The sequence below is a fragment of the Pimephales promelas genome, chromosome 7 (assembly GCF_988280905.1).
Source record: "Pimephales promelas chromosome 7, fPimPro1.hap1.1, whole genome shotgun sequence".
NCBI lineage: Eukaryota > Metazoa > Chordata > Actinopteri > Cypriniformes > Leuciscidae > Pimephales > Pimephales promelas.
Genome location: NC_142775.1, coordinates 17,723,663 through 17,746,804, shown reverse-complemented (window position 1 = coordinate 17,746,804; position 23,142 = coordinate 17,723,663). Strand labels below are relative to the sequence as shown.

Here is a 23,142-nt window from a genome sequence, read left to right as displayed (position 1 = left end):
CCGAGAACAAAACAAGTTAGGTCATTATTTTATTCTATTAATGGTGATTAATTAGTGATTATTGTTCAAAATCAAATTCTTGTTTTTCAAATTGACATTATTCGTATTATCTGTTTCATCTTTCAAAAAATGTTTCATCGTTTACTTTATTCGGTTGAATGAGAAAAAAAATTGTTGGTATCATTTTTCACATTTAACCACCAGGGGGCGTAACTTGATAGAAGATTAGGCTTTTATCTCAATGCTTTATTTAGTAACGAACCAAAAGTATCCTTATCCCTGTAAAACCATGCAGCCAACAGACAAGCCTGTTTAGATGTGGAAGAGACCAGCAAACCAGCTCAGACCAGCTTAGACTGGGTGATTAGGTAAGTTAAACTAATTCTAGCTCTAATTCTGAAGCTGTGTTCATTCAACTGTAAAATGCCACACATTATTATTAATATGGCGATTTGCGACGTTTTTGTTTGCTAAAAACTGCCTAAACATCTTATTTGCAGTGATTTTTAATTTTTTTTTATTAATCGTAAATAATAATTTTATAAATAACTTTTAACTATAGCACAATGTATGACTGCGTGTATGAAAGGATACTGAGATTGAGCATACAGTTTGACCACTAAACACCTGTGAGGGCTCGTATCAGATTGTTTCCTGGTATTGTAATCTCATCCTGTAAAGAAGCATCCTTTCCTTTACTGTGTCCTGTTTAGTTTCCTGCTTGGCCTTGATTTTGTATTGGTGAGGGAAATGTATTATTTGTTTTCCTTAATTTTGAAGCAAGAGCAAGAAGGGTCCATGCCCTGAGATGAAAAGGATCAGGGATATTTTCTCAAGAAATGCTATCTGAAAATAAATAAATAAATAATTTAAAGTGTTCATAGGTCGAAAACAAGACCTCACTATTTTGGTGTCCACATCGAATTAAATTTTTATACATAAAAAAAACATTCAATTCAAATAAAGTGTCTACTTTCATGTTTTACTTTTGCGAAAATAAAATGTCAAAATATAGGCTAGGTGAACTAATGTTCCAAAGTGTAAAAATGTAATTTAGTGTAATGGTCCGCACATTGATTTTACCCCCATGTCTTTAAATAAACATTGAATACATGTTTTCTAAGCATTTTTAAATACGTTTTGGCTGTTATTTTAAAATGACTATGTCTTATTGGGTATTATTTTAAGTGATGAAACAACCTGGTGAATTTTGTCCCAAATATGTTTGTTAGAGCAGTGTAAAAGGATCAAGAAGCCATTCTGAAATAATAATTAACCATTTTTTACCAAACCAGTCAACAGGCTGTGGCATTATTTAAAAGGCACCCTGAAGATCCTTTGGCACTGCTGAAAAGTTTACTACTTTTTGATAATTTCACCTTTACATTGTGTTAACCTAATTAAACCACTCAAAAAAAAAAAAAAAAAAACCTTTTTATTCGGTGTATTGCAAAATCTCTCTTACACCACAATGTCACCCATTACACTGAATGACAGTATCGCTGTATAGATGATTTTAGCATCATTATTATTTAATGGTATTTTTGTATTGTTTTATTGATTTATTTTAGATGCATTATCAGAGAGAGTTATAAAAAGCCCCAAAAATAAATGCAGACCCAGTAGCGTGGGCAGCAATTTTAGTAAGAAAATGAGAATTTATTGAGGATTGCAATTGTCAGAATAATAGCTTACTAATATTTCTGAAAAGAGTTATTTCTGAACGTTCAAGAGAGGCCATATAGGGTATTCTCCACCCAAAATACCATCCTGGTAAAGTTATTTAGTGGCAAACAGAAAGCATTCATAAATATAGCTGCAAGGAGTAATTTTTGAAGCTAAGCAAGTCCGAAACAAAGTGACAAGCCAAGCATGGAAGGGAGCATCAGAACAGTAGAATAAAATGCTTTTTGTTTTTCAACATTGGCTTCTGACATCATTTACTGGCAAAATGTCATTATAACAAACCATAATAATTCATTGTAACAGATTATTCATGTAAAAATGAAACAATATACTTATTCTGACCTGAACGTTTTAAAATATACAAAACAATATAAATTGTGTTATATTTTAAATTATCGTTACTTCCTTATAAGTGGGTAAAACCTATTGGTTTGAAGGATAGTGGCAGTGTAAACTGTAAAGATAAAAAATACAGATAATAGTTAGTATTTGGGGACTTCACTGTGATCCTAAAATAAGTATTGTCATCAAATGATTTTTGTTTGAATAAAAATGTATTTTTTTGGTATATATAAACTATTGTTACACTGAGTAACATTTTGTGTCTTCTGTGAATCATGGTAAAGAAATGTATGAGTAATTTCCTTTGCTCAGAAAAATCTAAAAACAAACTGGACACATCCTAATGTATGGGGTGGTGAACAAAAATGTTTATTTAATGTACTACACTTATTTTTTTAAACATTTCAAACCCCCTTTTCGTCTTTGACCCTCATATCAAAATTATTTTAAAACTATGTATTAAAAAAATGGCACATTTTAAAAAGCACAATGCATGCTTCCCTTGAGAGTCAGCCAACTGATGAACACTGACACAAATGTAAAGTACAGTGCAAACAAAGGCCATATTGAAATATCCCATTACAGTACTGAAGATATACAAAATACAAAGGAATGTTTATAACACTTGAACATCATCTGAACCATTTTAAAGTCCTTAACTTTAGTGCAGTCACAGTCTTGAGGACTAATGAAGAAAGTAGGTCATAATTAAGCAATGTAGAAAAACAGACACACACAGAACACATACGTTCATGCCCGTGACCAGCAAAAGTTCTTAATCTCTTCATGTCTGTGTGATCCTGCATAAAATGTGTCTTGCTGACAGATTGTTGCTTAGTGTCTGGGGCATTTCTCTTCAGCTTGATGGTGATGTTATTAGTATGATGTCAGCTCAGTCTGAGGACGTCACACAATTAGAGAGTCTCTGCTTAGATGAGTGGTCTGTTAAAAAACACCAAGAGCCACACATTAGACTCCCATTAGCATTAGTTCGCAGGTGCATTGTTAGTGTGCCAGTGTAATGCAGTACTTACAGCCCATTAGAGTTAGTGATGCCATTTATGGCACATTCAGGCAAACAGAACAAACACATAAACCCTGGCTGAGAAATCAACCTTTTTGATGATTCAAAGCAGACTTGCAAACATTCTTGTAAAGAATATGATTTACATTTCAGCATACACACTCACACACACAAAGAAACATACTGTACAATTAAAATAATTTCATATTCAGATCTCTCTGAGACACTCTTTGGAAAATAAATGACATAAAAATACAAAAAAATACAAAAAAATCTAGGCTGCTGTAGATGCAGTCTAATCTATTGGAAGAACTGAATGTTTCTTCCGATTTAAAAATAGGTAATTGTAATTCGCAAAAGCTAATTGTGAGATAAAATAAGACATAGTCACATTGTGAGCTATAAAGTCATGATTTTTAGATATAGCCTAGTCACAATTGCAAGAAATAAAGGTTTATTTCTATATTCTTTTATTATATACACTATTGTTCAAAAGTTTGGTTCGGAAACTTAGGCTCACCAAGGCTACATTTCTTTGATAAAAAAAAAAAAAAATACAGTGAAAACTGCAATATTGTGAAATATTATTGCAATTAAAAATAACTATTTTCTATTTTAATATATTTGAAAATACAATTTATTCCTGAGATGGCAAAGCTGAATTTTCAGCAGCCATTACTCAACAGTTTTAAATTACCGGTAACAAAAACTGAAGTCTGAAGGAAATTCTGTTACAAATATCAAAACAAGTAGCTAAATAAACATAATTTTACCCGTCAGTCTTAGCTCCTCAAATTCTGAAGCTGTAAGAACAAGTTTTATATGTAAATGTAATTGTTGCCCTTTTATTGCAGGGAATGGTACTGAGAGATGTTGCAAGCTGGATTTGACCTTGCATATCTCAAAAGGCCACAGTTCTGAGAAGTGCATGATTTTCTGAAACTGATGTTGGGACTCGTAGGATTTTCAGATTGTGATTCGTTTATGTCTGGTGAGTTGAGATGTTTGTTTGTTTTTTGACAAGATACAGCTTGTTTTCAAGGACAGAACACTTATTTGTGCTGTTTAACTTTACATTTCCTATTAATGGAATCTCAGACATCTCTTCTTTTTAGGCTTGGAGAAAGTTTATTCCACCCTTTAATGTACAGAAACCAGGGCAGACCGTTATAAGTAACTCACCAGTTTCCTGGGTTTGTCCCTGTCCTCCCTGCGCTCCTGTAGAGTATGGGACCGGTCTTGAGCCGGACGTGTGTATGAAAAAGGGCGCATGCCTGGATCAGCAGTCCTGTACCGGTCTCTCCCTAAATGCTCTTCAGTTCTAAACCTCTCCACCTCCCTCTCAGAGTACGGTGGTAAAGAGTCATCCTCCTCGGGGCGATTGCTTGGTGACCTGCTTTGGTAGCAGTCACTGCTCTTCTTGGAACTGCCTTTTGAAGGAGTGTCGCTGTCATCATCCGCCCTCCCACCCCGCTCTCCGTGGCCCCTAGCCTTGCGCTCCAGTAGAGTGTTCAGGTAGGTTTCGTCATACGACCTCTGGCGAGCAACATAGCGCTCACTGCCGCCTGCGTCACGTCTTTTTGGTGGGGAAGGTGGCGAGCCTCGACGACGCCAGTTGTTGTCGTCATCCTCACGAGAATATCGTGGCCCGTCTCTGTATGATGTGGGATAGTCCCGCGACCTTGGAACCATTTCAAAGTCTCGCTGAGGTCCACGAAAATCACCTCTTTGTCGACCGTGTGGGCCATATGAAATAGCAAACTCTTCCAGCTCATCTAGTGACCCCGTGCGGCCCCTGCCTTCAAAGGCTTTGCGTGGCAGGTGCTCAGAGCGACAGTTCCACCTGCATAAACAAACAGTCATGATATTATTAGTGTTACTACTTTATACTATGTATTGCTTAGTAAGTAAGCAGATTAATAACAGTATTGAAAATGAAAAAAAAACAAAAAAACAACATTCAATTAGAATTGCAACTTCATGTTCTACTATAAAGCGGCTCTCCAGTGTGTTTATGTTTTTACTCGCGGACATCCTACTTCGACAGACTGAACAGAAGAATGAACCCGGAGAACATTAAAACTTGAAAGAAGGCGGAGCCTCAGCGCTTACCTATCTATTACGTAATCGCCACCGACCAATGGTAGCTCCAGGGTATTTACTAGCCGAAGCAAACTTTTCTTAGCCTGGCATGCCAGACCTCATCATTGACAGGTCTCAATCGGAGGGGCGGGATAAACGGTTGTCTTTCAAATTCTCTCTGCACGCAATTGGATAGCGCTACAACCAATCAGAGCAACGAAGAATGTGACGGCTGAGTCCCATGCGTTTTCCCACCAGCGGAGCAAGTTGATATATTAAACGTTTACCGTTTCCAGTCGGCAAAACTCCAAACATATCTTTTTTTTTTTTTTTTTTTAATGACTCAAGTGCCGTTCGTTGTTATGGTTTCAAAGAAAAGCTTAAGTTCAAATCATCCAGAGTAGCTGTAAAAGACAAATCGAAAGACAAATCGCCAGCAGCAGCCTTGTTTTCAAGTAGCAGTGAACCGTCGCAACTCTGTCGTCATTATGTTAAGCCCGCTCGCCGACTCTATACACGATGTGATTGGCCTGACCAGAGTTTGGTTTTTCCAGCTAAAACGTCTATGGAGAGTTGCTAGACCACACTGGCTGCGAAATCATTTTTGCTGCCACTAGGGTACGTCTAGATTTCTAAGCTAAACTTTTCTTGCAAGCTGTTTCGAACTCCCAAAACGAACTATAAACAAACTTATTTTTGCCAAGATTTTGAACCAACAGTTCGAAGTATATCGGGGCCTTAAAAGTTCAAATGTTTTTGAAAGAAGTATTTTACCCTCATCAACGCTGAATTTATTTGATTAAAAATACAGTAAAATTTGTAATATTGTACAATTTAAAATATTTGAAAAAAAAAATATGTTGCTCCAGTCTTCAGTGTCACATGATCCTTTAGAAATCATTCAATAGGTTGAGTTGGAGCTCAAGAAACATTTCTTATTTAAGTGTTGATAGTGTTGAATAAGTTTTGAATCTTTGATGAATGGAAAGTTTTTTTTAAAGAAACAGCATTTATTTGAAATAGAAATATTTTGTAACACTGAAAATGTGTTTACTGTCACTTTTGATCAATTTAATGTGTCCACAGACCACCTAACCCCCTCTTGTGTCTCCAGATTGAAAATCCAAGCGCTAAATTTTTAGGTCATACACACACACAGACACTCACAAATCGTACCTGTTGTCAAGCTCATCCAGTGAGTGATTGCTCTGATAATGTGAGGGACGGAGCCCATGGCCAATCGATGCTGTTCGGCGACGCGACTCATCAATGTGATCAGTGATGGGTGGAAGAGCCTTCCTCTGGACCTGCCGATATGTCTGTCTGAAGTCTGTGTCACCATCATGCAGAGAGCTTAGTTCTGATAGGCTGCCAGCTGTTGACACAATGACATCATTATGGACATTATGTTCTGCTTTTCTTTTACGATAACACACACACAAATCTATTGCCATTGTCTAAAACCTGTAGCAGAAGATCTTTATATGGCAGAAATTATGTACTTATGGTTAGAATATTAGGAATGTTGATCAAGAGGCATGCACAATCACAGATTTATTTTAAAGGGATGGTTCATCTAAAAATGATGTCATTATTTACTAATTCTCATGCCGTTCCAAACGTATGACTTTCTTTCTTCTATCGAACACAAAAAAGTTTTTTTTGAAAGTGTGACATCCTTTAAGATATCTTCTCTTGTGTTCAACAGAAGATCAAAATCGTACAGGTTTGAAACTACAAGGAGGTAAGCAAATGATTTTTCAGATTTTCCATTTTTTTGGGTGAACTATCCCATTAATGTAAAAGGCAGGTCTATGGGTGAGTTTAGATTGGAAATGATCATTATTTTTGCACTTTGATTTAGTGCCCCTAATATTGCATAAACTTCACATATATTATGACCTTTAAAAGACAGTGATGATAATATGAATAATATCTGTCATAAGGTGTGTCAGTTGATCACTGTTACATAGCTTTTCACTGACACACAAATACAGAAACATGCTGACTGCATACAGGCTTACATGGATGACAGGCCCCCTTGGTAGGGTGGAACTGCGCCAGGTCCCTCTCTACGTAGTACACAACCTTCATAGCATCCTGATTCTGACTGGCCTGGAGTCGATAGCCACTGCGCTCTGTGGACACACATGACCTGTGTGTTGCTACTGTGTCCATATTATCACACATACTGTGCATAATTTAAGGTTAAATCACGCACGTAACACTCACACAATACTTAGTTAAGCCTTTACAGAAGCATGCAAACAATTTTATAATATTTATGTACTGTATTTATGCAATGATTGGATTTCATTAAACTGATCCATTTTAGCCTGCACGAAACGTCTGAGTAGGGAACGGAGATGTCACGTCGGATGATGACGAATGGGGTTTTGCTTAGAAAGCCTATCAACTTTGAGTATAAAAAACAAGCCAATGGCAAAGACATGCCATGGGTCTGCGGAATTTGCATCGCCTATCGACGCCTTACCTCCTGGGTATAAAAGGAGAACGCCAGCAGAATACACTTATGAACACTGGGGTATCCAGCCACAGGTGGAATATTTCAAACCCAGGGGTGGCAAGGAGGCTTGCAGAGGGAAAGACACATGCTCAAAGAGAGACTACCACCTGAAAGGAGTGGGCCTGCTACCACCTCCTGGAAAGAACTGAGTCCCATCTCTGAGGAGCCCATCTCAGCTGAGCGTTTTTGCAGGGGGCGGGGCTGGAGAGGGCTGTGGCGCCTACCTGCTGCTTCCTCCACAACACAGCCCGTTGAAGGTTCCTGCTGGGGTTGTGCGGGAGGGGTGGGAGCCACGGGAAGGAGCCCTTGGTGGTGGGCAGACTGAGGGATCTGAGCCGACGGCGGGGCAGCAGCGGGCCGTCGGGGCAGAATATATTGGAAAGCCTCAGTCTGCGCCTGGGCGGTTGAGAACTGTTGGTAAAAATCCTCAAGTGCACCGCCGAAGAGGCCGGCCTGGGATATGGGGGTGTCGAACAGATAAGTCCGGTCAGCACCCCGCACATCAGCCAGGTTCAGCCACAGGTTTGTTCCTGGACCACATTGGTGGACATCACCTGACCCAGGGAGCGTGCAGCCACTTTTGTCACTCGGAGAGCAAGGTCAGTGGCGGCGCGCAGCTCATTATAGAGTCCTGGGTCAGTCCTACCCTTGTGTATGTCCCTGAGCATCTGGGCCTGGTAGACCAGCAGAATGGCCATGGCATGCAGTGAGGCGGGTGCCTGTTCTGTAGCACAATGGGATTTCACCACAAGTGTAGATGAAAAACTACAGGCTGGTGATGAGGATCACACCGAGAAGAATCACTCTGAGGACACAGTAGCATCGAAACAGAGCGTTCAACAGAGGGGACCCCAGTGTACCTATGGGCAGCGGCCACGACGAGGGAAGGAAGGGTGGAGGAGATCAACGAGGGATCGCTAGAAGACATGGGGGTCATCCACTCATGATAAGAAGCATAGACATTCATTGAACAATGTCGCCTTCAGTGTTTGCCACTCAGCTGAGGGGAAATGTTTTACTTGTTGATACAACACACACACAGTGTGAAACCATTCACCAGTCCCATAGACAAAACAACTGCTACCTTCACAATGCCAGCTAGCTTGTTCCACTGTCAGCATCTTCTAAACTTAAGATTCTACTTCCAAGTCTTTGTCTACTGTTGTTATCATACAGCAACAGTCAGATCTCATCCAGCCACAATTCCTTCCATTTTTAAAAACCTTAGCCTGTTTTTTAACACGAAGACGAAAGTGACAGTACCAGCTGAAGAGGATGTAAGTTGAGTTTGATTGGAGTTAGATGATGCAGACATAAGTTGTTCAATCAAATGCAGATGCATTTTCATTAGGCAGGCATTGGAGAGATGCGTTTAAAGAAAAAGCAAAGACTTTACACATACTGTTGCATTTTCACTTACGTCCAGCTATATTGTTTTGTACTGAAGAAGGCACTATAGACAACTTGGGTTCAATGATGGATGGAGCGGCTGGAGGGACCACAGGAACACCAGGAACGTAGTAAGGTTGATACATAGCAATCTGAGGAGGTTGGCCACTCTTTGCCATCTTCCCTGCTTCATATACTGAGAAGGCAAAGGTGAATGTTTTTTTTTTTTCAGGTTGTGAATACGAACAATGCGTGTAGTAGGTATGCATGTTTGTGTACTCACAGTGTTTTGGACAGCAACATGTATCAGGACAGCAGCAGCAGCGCACATAACAACAGCAGGAGTGAGGGCAACACTGGCACCAGCAGATCCCAACCAACAACAGGAAGAGAACACTACCAAGGACGACAACTCCCACAAACACCCACTCTATAAGGGAGACAAGAAAGACTCATCAGGAAACTTGGTTTCTGTAGAACAAGCAGATCCTGAAGGAAGAGCTGCCCTAAAATAATTTATGCCCACAGGATGTGAAGTCTCTGATCATGACCAACCACAAGGGAGAGTATGAATGATGCAGAACCTCTTATCTGGACTCTCTACAGGGCTAATGATGAATTTCCTCTGGGTGTGGTGTTAAAATTCCAACAGCATACATTACAGACCTTTTTTCTTAACACAGATCCTTTAAATTCTCAATAAGGTTCATATATATGTCTCTGAGCACTTACGGCGTATGGGGTAACAATAAATGAGCAAAGTAACATTTTTGGTTGTTTATGAATTTGCACCATAATACCAGAGCTGGGTATCAAAAAAAATTCTGAATTAGATTCCAGATTTGATATTTAAGTTATATCTATTTTATACACATTTCTTACTAAAGTGAAACTTGATGTTTCTGATCTTTGGCGTATCCATCAGATTTAAAATCTGAGTTCATGAGTCTTTTTGAATGGTTCATTAAAAGGACCGGCCCATGAGAGTAATTTGTTTGTGAATTGGAAAAGTAACAATCGTGTGATTAAGTTACTTAAAGGTATGTAGTAATATAACGCATTACGTCATGCATATACAGTGTGTATAATATACAGTAATGTCATGCTAAACTGATTGTGTCCTGATTTTTGAATAATCATTTGATGATTTCAGAGAGAACAGATCAGGCATTATGGAGTTTGCCGATTGTAGCAGAGGATAAAGCAGATTAACTGAAAAGGACCTGTGTGAAAGCACCCACTGAAAAGGAAAGGGGCAGAAAGAGGTATGGCAGGCGTACCTGGCATAATCTCCAAATCAAACTCAGGCAAGATGTCATCCAGCACACCTGTCCTACCTGGAGAAGGGAGAAGATCAGATATGAACAGCAGCAGTGGGCAGCAGGTGAAAGTTAAAAGTTTAGATTCGTGGGTAAAGGCTTGTGTGTTTGCTGTTATGGAGTTAGTGGGTGTGGATTAATCAAAAGAGTAAGTGGAGAGCTGATTTGTTGAACTTTGATCTGCAGTTTTAAACATGATTGGCGTTTTAGTCAGTTCAGACTAAATCAGGTCTGATATTTTATTTAAGAATACAAAAGTGTAAGTCTGCATGTATATACAGTACCAGTCAAAAGTCAGAATACAATTCACTGAATTTATGTTTCTCATGATGCTTGCATGCTTGAAATTGGTTTTGTAGGCCTGAGTGGATACCAATTTTGGTCACCGCATAATCTCTATACTTCCAATGTTGTAACTTCATAACTTTGATGACTGTACTATTATTCTGTTATATTACAAAAATAATAATAATAATAATAATAATAAAGAATGCATAGCTGTGTCCAAACATTTGATTGGTAGTGTATGTGCATAGGTGTGTATGTGTTTGTTTGCAGAAAAAGGTTTGCCAAGGAAAAAGGTGAAAGGTCAAAATCCTCTGTGGATGAGTAACTAACTTTAGGCCAGTGCTGTGTTTCTGTAGTGGTTACTGACAGTAATGATATGTTGACATGTGTCTGGTTCCCAGGGCTTATGCTAATGAAGATGTAAACATGCGTTCAGTATTTATATTTGGCCTGAGCACAGATCAGGTTCACTAATGTGCACGAACGGAGAGAGTGGGAAAGAGATGGGGTTTCAGTGGGAGAGACAGTGGAGGAATATGGGAGACTAATTAATCACACAGCCTCATTAACCCTCTTGAAAAAGGGCAAGGGTACATCATCACCATGGAGATCAGTGTTGGCATTGTATGGAATTAAAAGGTGTCCCAGAGTACTGTCTTCCATGAGAGCAAAATGGAGGGGTGGCCTTACACGTACAGTCTATTTTACACTAAGAAAACTTTGTCCGTGGCTGGCACACTGCCAACAATAAAGAGCATTCTCACTATCTGAACTGACCTCAATGTTTAGCCTAAAACCTGAAATGTTATGTCTGAATGCAATTCACAATGCAACAAGTGTGCAGCAGACTGGATCTTTTCTTTTAAAGTTTTCTAAATGCATGTTATTATCAGTGCATATGTTTTATTGTATTTATTTATTTATTTATTTGATAAAAATGTATCTTCTCTCTGGTGACATATTCTGGTCATCTCCAATAATTTTAGTCCGCTTAAAACCCTCCCCCATCTTACAATCGGCCACAAGCTTGCATTCACATCTGCCTCCATCCAATCAACAAGCGAAGGATAGAATCAACTCCCCACATTTTTTTTTTCCAATAATCCTTTTCACTTGGATGTACTTCACAATACGGAAGAAAATAACTGTCGCTATTTCATCATGACTTTAAATTCCGTGAAAACAGATGTATTTTACTAGTCTTAATAAAAAGCAGCACATCTTTAAATTAAATGAGATGGTGTTGTAAACAAATTTGCCCAATTTTAGAGCACATTTATCTCTGAGTGACAGGAAGTGCTTAGGTAGACAGGATGAGGAAAAATAATATCCACCTCCGTCTCCTCTACTCCTCCATTACAGTCATTAAACCAAGCGTAACTTGAGAGTAAAGAGGACCTCATGAAGAGACGTAAAAACACGAAGAGAGAGACAGTGTAGATTACAAGTTATTATCAGACTTAAAGGGATAGTTCACCCAAAAATGAAAATTCTGTTATTGTTCCAAATCTGTATGAATTTTTGTTCTGTGGAACACAAAACAGGATATTTTATTTTGGTCCATAAAATGGAAGTCCATGGGGCCCAAAACAACACTGATCCCCAATGAATTAGTATGGACAAAAAACACTGAAACATTTTGTGATTCACCAAAAAAAGACTTATTTTTATTTTTTGGGTGGACTATCCCTTTTTTGAAATATACCCTACAACCAATTATGTTCTGAAACACTTTCATGGCGACTGGGAGAAAATAAATTAAGAGCAAGTATGGTCCAAGGGAATACTTAACTCCAAGGGCCAGATTTACTAACAGCTTGAGCCAGCACAAACCCTCTTTTGGAGTAAAAAAAACTACTGTTTGGATTTACTAAAGACATGCAGTGAAAAATTAGCACTGAAAGGTGTCAACACAGTTATTTTTGAGGCTGTCCTTATTGCATATCCATTTGTTAGAGTTTCCCTTTCAGACAAAAAATTATGAGCGGAGAGTATTTAACTGAATCACCCAACGCAATCTACCAAGAGCAGTGCAAATTTGGGTCTGGTTTAAGACAGGCTTTTTGGGGCATTAAATAATGCGTTTGCACAAGTCAATTTAATGGTATTGGCACCAATATTTAACGCCCCCCATCATCAGTAGATCAACTTTCCACTCCCATCGACGCTTTTATGGGTTTGCGGCCTGTTTAGTAAATCTAGCCCCAAAATGTCAAACGAAACTCAACGGTTTAGATAAAACTTTTTTTTCCACAGTAATTTGTTGTATTACCTATAAAAAATGAGGGCATTTGCTTAGGTAAGCTAACACATTTCTGTGGTTAAAAAGTGAGTTATTATTACAAACAGCTGAGTTGTAAATTTTGATTTGGTGAAAATTCATTTCACCTGTATTGATAACACAGTAAATCTCTTAATACAGTATTGTAATAAAATACTGGTAATTACAGTGCAATTCCTAATTCTAAGTAATAATAGTGTTGGTTTTCTTAAAGGGATACTCCACTTTTTTTGGAAATAGGCTCCTTTTACCACTCCCCCAGAGTTAAACAGTTGAGTTTTACCATTTGCGAATCCATTCAGACGATTTTCTGATATTTAGATGAATATCAGTAACCAGACAATTTCTGGTCTCGTTGACTTCCATTGTAGGAAAAAAATATACTATGGACGTCAATGAGACCAGAAACTGTCTGGTTACTAATATTCTTCTAAATATCAAAAAAGCGTCTGAATACATTTGAAAACGGTAAAACCCAACTGTTTAACTCTAGGGGAGTTGTAAAATGAGCCTATTTCCAAAAAAAGTGGAGTATCCCATTAACATGCATCACTAAGAACCAAGAGCCAAACAGTAGGCTAAGTAAAATATGACTACACAGCAAGTGTGATGAACTCTCCATTTTATAAACCAATTAAATCTCGATTACTCAGAGGGCAGGAGAGACTTCCTCCACTTCTTATACGCCTACATAACACTCTCGTTGATCCTCTTGTGTAAGCTCTAACCCTCTCATGTTATTTTTCTCTTCACCGCACAGGACTGTTCTGGAGGCCCTGGCATCCTCTGGCCCCTGAAAAACCCCCTTCGTTCCCATGGAAACGGCTTAAGAAGTGGCTTATATTGCTCATGTCGATAACGGCCAGTTATTTACTCTTTGTCTGGCATGAGGCGTCTGACTTTGCTTTGTCCAGCTGAAACAGAAATAACTTATTCTGTTGGGGTCCGTCCCACAGCACCAAACAAATTGTTTCTCTCTGCAGTGGTCCTGTCCAGGACATGTAAAATATGTGAGGTTGTCCTGATCTGCCAGGGAACAAATGAACAATAGCTTCTCTTATTAAGGATCTGAGCCATGTTGAGAGGCATGCACCGTTCAGTTGTTGCCATGGTAGCGCTTGTAAGTGCACTTAGGAATTCAGTGAAGGATTGGCATTAACAATTATTTAGAGACAACAACCAAGCATCCACACACTAAAGTAAACACATTTGGAAAGCAAGGTCTTAGGGAGCATGCCACTTTTTCATTGAGAATTCTATAAATATATCACATATATTGGGAGTCACTAAAGCACAATATTAACAAATTAATTTAGGGTACAATTCTCACTATTAATGAGTTGCTTATTAGCATGCTTATTACTAGGGTATTGGCTATTTATTAGTACTTATAAATCACATATTAATACATATTGACCATATTTTACATCCCTTAATCCTACCCAATACCTAAACTTATAACAACTACCTTACTAACTATTAATAAGTAATTAGGATTTTATTGAGGTAAAACGTAATAATTAGTCAATAGTGAGAATTGGACCCTAATCTGAAGTGTGACCAGCATTCACTGACACTATTTCAAGCATGTTTAACAGTTCAGACTGAAAACCATGTCATACCCATCTAACAAAATATGTTCCCATTAAGTTCCCAAAAACTTTCTTTCTTGGTTATGCAAACGTTAAGGGAACATTTCATGTTATCATTTTGCAAACATAATGGGAATGTTATTGTAATGCTATCGGGCAGAGCAGATCTATGTGCAGGGTTTACAGAATTCTGAACGAACACACAAAACATAAACTGAGACTGAGAAATAAGCAACAAAACAAGCGAGGAAACACGAGGAACAAAAGAACGCAAACCATCTAGATGTAACAGCAAACATCGACTAACCAGGGGAACAAGCTAACAAGATACATCTGGGAACAATTATGGAATTAATCAACATGAAAAACTACAAACGTGGCATAGGAAACCGAAAACACAACAAAAGTGCTCTCAGGTACTTTTGAATGTTCTCTTAATTTTATTCTAAAAAGTAGTAACATATAAAAAAGCATTAGGCGAACATATAAAAGTTGTTGAGCAATATCTCTGAGAAAATTATCAGTGTTCAGTGTGTGTCTATGAGTGTGTATATGTACTACTGTGTATAACACTACTGACTCCGTGATTGGTAGATCAGTGGAGGGTGGAGCATCAGACCAAAACACAACATGACATCATCAACATCAGTTGAGGGCTGCAACTTCACTTTTTAAATGACAATATCCTAGCCAGAAAACTGTTGTCAGTGATAAAAGTATTTAAAATGAACATGATTTCTTAATGTCTAGTGACATATCAGGGAAAATGTATGATTAATTGAAATAAATTTCTTACATACAGCTCCTTTAAAGGGATAGTTCACCCAAAAAATTTAAATTAAGTCATTAATTACTCACCCCCATGCTGTACCAACCCCGTAAGACCTTCGTTCATCTTCGGAACACAAATGAAGATATTTTTGATTAAATTTGAGAGGTGGATCACTGCTACATAGGCGGGACTGAAACTTGACGGCCCAGAAAGTCAATGAAGAAAATGTTTAAATATCCCAAGTGACTACCGTGGCTCAAGTATAAGTTTATCAAGCGACGAGAATACTTTTAGTGCGGAAATAAAACAAAAATAACGACTTTATTCGACTACTCCATTTCTTCCTTGTAGGCCTGAGACGAGAGTTCGAGAGATTTCCACGACGCATGCTCGAGAACTGCATTCTTATTTTACTACTGAAGCACAAAAAGTAGTCTCGTCGCTTGATAAACTTATACTTGAGCCACTGCAGTCACATGGAATATTTAAACATTTTCTTCATTGACTTTCTGGGCCGTCAAGTTTCAATCCCTTAGGGTGCCCATATGCAGCAGTGATCCACCTCTCAAATTTAATCAAAAATATCTTCATTTGTGTTCCGAAGATGAACGAAGGTCTTACGGGGTTGGTACAGCATGGGGGTGGGTAATTAATGACTTATTTTTCATTTTTAGGTGAACTAACTCTTTAATATAGTAGTACTAACCGATTATGGAAACAGGTTTTATTTTTTCTTAAAAGTTACATTTTGAAAACATTTCCATGTAAATACCCTGTGTTGACTGTTACCGTTTGTCTTAGTTCTAAAAAGTTACATAAAAATAAAGTATAAAAACAAGAACGTTTCTTCACAACTTCACACAGAGAATCTAGCTAAAGTACTACTCATGAGACTCACCCTGCACCAGTAGCTCCACCTGGCCTTCATTTTTCCCTTCCAGATCATCAGCAATGGTCACCTTACAGAAATACACACCGCTGTCGCCCCACTGCAGCTGTCCAATGTGCAGATCTGCTTCTGAAAAGGACAGAAAATATTATACTTATACATTTAATTAGTTTTAATATTTTTCGGTTTTGGTTTACACAGTAACATTGTCAGTTGCACAGCTTGTTTGATCTAAATTACATCAGTCACTTTTAGCACTTAATGTTTTTATTCAGTGAGAACAACAGATGATTCATACACATTATCTATCTGTTATATTTTGTTAGAACAGTCATAGTCTTTGTTGGAGAGGTGACTGGAGGAGGGAGAGCTTTAAAGGCTAAAGTCAGACAAGAGGGTGTTTGCGTTTGATAAGGAAAGCCATGGGGGTGTTTTGTGAGGCCTTTATGAGGTCCAGCCCCCTGACCATTGTTCGACCTAGAAAAAAAAACAGCCCTATTTAAGGAACAGGAAAACACAGCACAATCGGCTGGCTGGGCTTCCAAGGTGGGTTTATACACAAAATTGCAGACTTGAGAGTATAGAAGAGGCTCAAAATGTAATAATATAGCATGATGATTTTATTACACAGTAGCCCCAAGAAGTATTTGGATGATTAAGCCACAAGTATCATTTTATGAAGTCATTGCATTAAAAAGAAATTTAAATAAGTGGAATCTGAAAACAAATTATGCAAGACTTTTTCTCTGAACTAATGTCATTTTGCAATTACTTTTAACCAACTAATCCCAAGGCCATGTGTGTGGATGTATGATGTCAGTTCCCCTTAAGTTCACACAGGTGCCCCACTAGATGAGTAACCCCATGTGTAGTTTATCACATTAACTACACTACTACAAACTGTTTTCAACATTGATAATACCTTATATAGCATTTTAGAATCACTTCTGATGGATCATGTGACAGTAAAGACATTTTAAAATAAATTAAAATAAATAGTTTAAATTGTAATAATATTACTGCTTTTACTTACAATGTAAAAATATATTGTTGGTTTAACTTAAAAATGAAGTAACCTGGTTGTCTTATAATTTTAAGTTCATTGAAATGGAAAAATTGAGTTAATACAATGAAGGAGATTGATTTAATCATTAGAAACTCAAAATATTATGCTATCTGAACCACATAAATTATTTAAGTTGATTTGACAAAAGAAAAAATGTTGTGATTACAAATCATGAACATATTTTTTTTACAGTTATGGCCTTGGTGAGCGTAAGATAATTCTTTCGACAATATAAAAATTTGTACTCAACCCAAACTTTCGAACAGCAGTGTTTCAAACCTATCAAACCTAACTATCAAGCATGCTTGAGCTGTCTTTTTTTAAATAAATTCCACTTAATTTTTTTCTAATGTAATGAAATGTATACATTTTTAAGTGTAATTTAGATTTGTATGTTTTTATGCCAGCGTTGCTTCATAAATCCCTCTAATCATGATGTTATTTAATTGACTATTAAGGTTGCTGAACTTGTTGACCTTTTTATCATTTTCTGTTGGACACTAACCTGTTGAAATGTCTAGTTAATAAATGACCATGGAAGTCCCCTTTGTGAGTAATTAAGTTTGAAATTTCACTTTCCAACTGACTAATGCTGTCATTTTAATGTGCCTCTTATCTGATCTAAACTATATCTGACTATAAAGGATTATAAAGGTTATGATCATATTCATGACAATATTCTGCCTTATATTTGACAGAACTTCAACCTCTAATCAAGCTAAACAACCTCCATCAAAAAAGTGCAGTTATAAGACGACAAAGACATTACTGTTAATGATGGAGATATCTCTTCCTTTGTAGTGTTCTGCTAAGGTCATGGAAGCTCCCTGTCCCGAGGCCACGATGCGGACCGTGCGGCCCTTGTCAGCGCAGTCCAGATGAGACGTGGCTCCCAGATCAGATACGCGGACCCCCAGGGACTCAGGAAAGGTGAAGGAATCCCGGGTGCGGTCTGTACAGTAAGACTTGTACCACCACTGTACCACTGCGGTTTGAGTGGAGTGAGTGGTGTAATGACACGGAAGAACAATGGAGGAGAACAGCATGGCAAACTTCTTCTCATCTTTCACAATCACCTGTACACCATTACAGCTTTGCACTGTGCCAAAAAGAGAGACAGAGAGAGAGAGATTTAAAGTGAGAAACAAAACATTATTACTGAATGACAGCAATAAAACGACACTAAAAGTAATACACTACACACCTTTTGCTTAAATGTTTGTCCTGTTTTGCAGTATGGACACTGGTAGTCAAAGCTATAGCAAACGCAAATCAAAACCAGTCTCCAGATTTCACAGCATGACCGAGCATGATGGGCACAACTTCAATTTTTGAATCTTCAGAGGATATAAATTTTAAATGTATGAAATTTTGATCTAGCTTTAGAACACTTTTTTTCTCAATTTGACTTGCATCTCATGCTAACATGTGGGTTTGCTGTGTTCAGAATGACTCAAAAAAGATTCCTCAGTGCATGATGGTAGGTTTATCTCTGTAACCACTTATAATGACAGCATATTTGTTTTGTATATAGAAGTGGTGTAACAGTTAGAAGAAAAACAGTTAGAATTATTATATAATTTAAAAAATATATATTTTACAAACACAACATTTTTGGGACATCTAAATGCAGTGCAGAACCCTGTTTTGTGTGATTTTTAATAAAGACAAAAACTATGCCAGAACTACGCAAATGTTTGTTTGTAATTACTGATAAATATTATGTTTGTTTTGTAATAACTTGGGAAACGGGGTAACACTTTAGAATACAATTCCTTCGTTAATGAATAACTACACAAGAACAACACAATATTACCAATTTTGTATTAACTATCAAGAAACTCTGATTAACGAACTAGTAAGTAATAGCGCACAGATGAAAGAGGTAGTTTACTATTAAGTAATCAATAACTACTATTTTTTTAATACTTCCCAGAGAACTACTGAAAAAGTTTATTAACAATCTAGTAAGTACTAACTAAAAGAAACTCTTATTAACGAATTAGTAAGAAATAACTCACAGATGAAAGTGTTAGATACTTCTGTGGGAATTACTAATTATTTGGATTCGTATTATAAAGTGAAGATCATTGGAACTAACTAGTAATTACTCAAGTGTTACTACATGATCTAGTCATGATTTGTGCAAACGTTTGAGATTTTTGGTGAACTTTAGTATACTTTTAGAAAATGTCTTTAGTAACACGAGTCATTAGTTAGTTCCAATGATCTTCACTTCATAATACGGATCAAAATAATTAGTAATTCCCACAGAAGTATCTAGTAACACTTTCATCTGTGAGCTATTACTAATTCGTTAATAAGAGTTTCTTTTAGTTAATAGTAGTTACTAGATTGTAAATAAACTTTTTCAGTAGTTCTCTGGGAAGTATTAAAAAAATAGTAGTTATTGTTTACTTAATAGTGGACAACCACTTTTGTCTGTGCGCTATTACTTACTAGTTCGTTAATCAGAGTTTCTTGTTAGTTAATAACAGTTACTAGATTGTTAATATTGTGTTACTCATTGGTTCTTGTGTAGTTATTCATTAACGAAGGAACCGTATTATAAAGTGTTACCGGAAACAGTACTAAAGGTTGAGCTTGATAAAAATAAAGTCAACACTGCAATTTACTTAACACATTGAGAAACTTAATATGAATTAATTAGTAAATAAGATGATGTGTACTACAGTCATGTTATTCAATTGGTGTCACAATTATAATAAATTAGGGCTGTGCAAAAGTTAATTGTGATTAATCGCATCCAAAATAAAAGTCTGTGTTTACATAATATATTTGTGTGTGCTGTATATAATTATTTTGTATAAATAAATACCTATGCATGCATGTATATATTTAAGAATTATTTGTGCTTAAATTCTGTATATATTTATAAATGCATAATCTATATTATATAAATATAAATATTGTATATATGAATAACACATTTTCTTAAATATATACATGCATGTGTGTGTATTTATATATACAAAATAATTATATACAGCACACACAAATATATTATGTAAACACAGACTTTTATTTTGGATGCGATTAATCGCAATTAATTTTTGCACAGCCCTATAATAAATTTGTGTTTTGCATGCTAAAATTAGCTAATTGTTACAAAAAAAGTTTTGAATGAAAATAATTTTAACAAAATTATGACACTTTTTCATTTTCATTGTTGCATACAGTCAGAAAAGTAGACGATAAAATCACCATATTAAGTGGTTAACATTGGGTGTTTAAAAGAGGCTACTTTTGTTGTAGGTTAATTTTTCACAAGAACAAAATATGTTTTTGGTGCCTCTAATCCCCCAAAAAATGAGAGACAAAACTGCATCCTTTCCTTTTTGTGGAATTTGGTGGATCAGCAAACACACCCATGAGCAAAGAAAGTAATGCAAATTGCAAGATAGCTTTCAGCGGCAACTGTAATGACTACTGACCTGTTCATGATTAGTATTATGGTGTTTGAGTCTAATGGTATGTTTCATAGTGTCAGAGACAGTCATGTGTTCATTACTCAAAGCCCTTTCCCAGACTAGGCCTATAACTAACCAGTGCATCAAAAAACAAAAACTGATTTCTCTCCCTGCCTCTTTTCGAGAATGCTTAGTCACTCCATTCCAAGGGGAATCAGCTAGAGATCACAAGGTGAGACGACCTGAAAACAACCCTAAAAACATCTGGATCCAGTCAGTCAGCATTTGAGTGTGTGTGTGTGTGTGTGTGTGTGTCTAAGCATGAAAGAGTGTGTTTGTCCAGCCGTGTGTGGGAGATTATGGAACAAAAAGCTGGACAAAATCGTAGAAGTTCCCGAGAGGAGCATCTGCTGGTGTGAAAAACACAGAGAGAGAGAAAGAAAGAGAAGTGTGAGCAAAGAAAGATAAATTCCATGCTATGCAGGGGGCGCACAGACGTGGGGGCTGTAGTTTTTTGTAGAGACGTCACCGTTTGTTGCTCTGACTGTTTGGGGTGGAACCCAAATATTCTGAGAAAACTCTTATGAAAGATCAAGTTTAGTCCAAGTAGAGCAGAGGTCTCTCCCACAAACACAGAGACACCCTAATTCTCGTCAAAGGGTGGAGCACACTGCATACAAATATACAACTGCCAGTCATCACAGATGTCTGGATGAGATCTACACTCATTCATTGCAGCCTTAGTGGAAACAGAGCAGCTTCCTGAGCATTTTACAACTGTACTTAAGAATGACCATGTTGCAGAGGGAAATGTAGGCGAGAAACCTTGATTACATTCATTAATACTCAGGACTCCAGGGGAGATGGAGTCCTCCTTTTGTCCTCCCTTTTGCCTGTTTGACTCATTGTTTGGCATTAGGCTGAACCCCCACCCACTTGACTAGTGCAGGAGGGGGATGTTAAGTTCCCACCAATAAGATACACTCATTGACTCAGTCATAGATGACTACCCAATTAGGTTAAAGAGATTTAAACCAAGCCGTTAGTAGCAGGAAACTACTTGATTGTATGTTAATAAGCTGCTGATGCTTACTAATCCATTATAGGTAGGTGTATATGTATTACATATTATTGCAAATAGTATTCAGCAGTTCAACCGCTCAAAACAACTTTTCTCTACAATGTTTATGAAAATTCACACATACACTGTCTACTGAGAGGAATTTTAGTTCACATGGTGGAGTTTGTGGAAAGTGTAGTTTTAGTTCACATCAGTCCACAGTTGGCCTCTAACTTGCTCATAAAACAACCATAATATTGTTGTTGTCTCAGTTACATCCATCATTCAAGAACTGATACAATGCAGCTGCACTCCCTGACACACATTCCTGCAGCACTTCCCACAATTCTTCTCTCCCACAACAACAACTTTGGGATGTTAAATAGTTTCAAATGTTCATCATGCTATCTGGGCAAGTAAAATTTTGAGCTGTGAGGTCTTTTAAATGTATATACATTTATTTACTATATAAAAGCAGACGTGATGCATATAAAGCCATTCTATAATCATCAATAATCAATGTAATAAAGATTATTTTTGAGCAAATAGGCTACATTTTTTATTTAAATCAGAGTAATTTATTTTATTATTTTAGTTTAAGTTTTTTGCTTTTAGTTTTGAATACAACACTTATTTTACAATAAAAAGTGACCAATACATATATATATATATATATATATATATATATATATATATATATATATATATATATATATATATATATTATTTATTTTTTTATTTTTTTTTATAAAAATTTGTAAGTTTTGTCAGGTGTAAATGTAAATGGAGTAAAAACCGTCGCGAAGACCCGTGATCAATCTACAAATTATAGCCGCTCAAGGTTCTCTCTCAACCTGTTGCTTTAGTTGTCTGTCTCTGTTTTCTATTTCTAAATCATGACCAAAATGAAAACAGATAAATAACTTACGTGAAAATAGTATGAAAAGAATCCAGGAACCGTGTAACAAAACCATGATCCAGTTTAGTGTGGTTAATATTACAGCTATCTAGTCCATCTTGTCCCGGACTGTTATTCGCTTGCTTCATCTCGGTCTGCTCTGCGCTGGTTAGGGTTAGAAAGAGCGGACTGTACCACTTTATTGAAGGGGGAAGAAACTGTGAAAATTGCACAGGCTTTATGCTAAACGGCTATTGAAATGAAAAGTAATTTGATAATATATAGCCTATATAAATAAATTTCACGAAATAGTTGTCAAATAACTATTAAAAACTACTTTACATAACAGCTATCACGATCTCCCAATCTTCTAAAGTGGATGCGTCTTTCAGAAAAATAGCAACTGGGTCTGCAACATATTGAATTCAACGTAAAAAGTACTATAGGGCTGTAACTTAAGGTGACTTTAGAGCTTGCTCTTGTTACAAAACCCCAT

At 37.0% G+C, this 23,142-nt stretch overlaps 1 protein-coding gene and 1 long non-coding RNA gene across 5 annotated transcripts; one reads left to right on the top strand and one right to left on the bottom strand.

Moving 5' to 3' along the window:
- Positions 1–138: 138 nt before the first annotated feature.
- On the top strand, positions 139–6,976 carry LOC148978325 (uncharacterized). Its single transcript, XR_016169272.1, has 2 exons — positions 139–368; positions 3,907–6,976. It is a non-coding gene; the product is annotated as an uncharacterized LOC148978325 (long non-coding RNA).
- ildr2b (immunoglobulin like domain containing receptor 2b) lies at positions 2,375–22,816 on the bottom strand. 4 transcript variants are annotated; one of them, XM_039677120.2, is made up of 10 exons: positions 22,677–22,816; positions 18,027–18,356; positions 16,201–16,320; positions 10,331–10,387; positions 9,334–9,480; positions 9,082–9,246; positions 7,159–7,272; positions 6,311–6,509; positions 4,235–4,895; positions 2,375–2,970 (listed from the first exon to the last, which is right to left on the bottom strand). In XM_039677120.2, exons 1-10 carry the CDS (start codon positions 22,720–22,722, stop codon positions 2,935–2,937), a joined length of 1,875 nt encoding a protein of 624 aa, XP_039533054.2. In that variant the 5' UTR covers positions 22,723–22,816; the 3' UTR covers positions 2,375–2,934. The 4 variants fall into 4 exon arrangements, with proteins under 4 accessions (XP_039533054.2, XP_039533056.2, XP_039533055.2 ...); XM_039677122.2 differs by lacking the exon at positions 7,159–7,272; XM_039677121.2 differs by lacking the exon at positions 10,331–10,387.
- Positions 22,817–23,142: the final 326 nt, after the last annotated feature.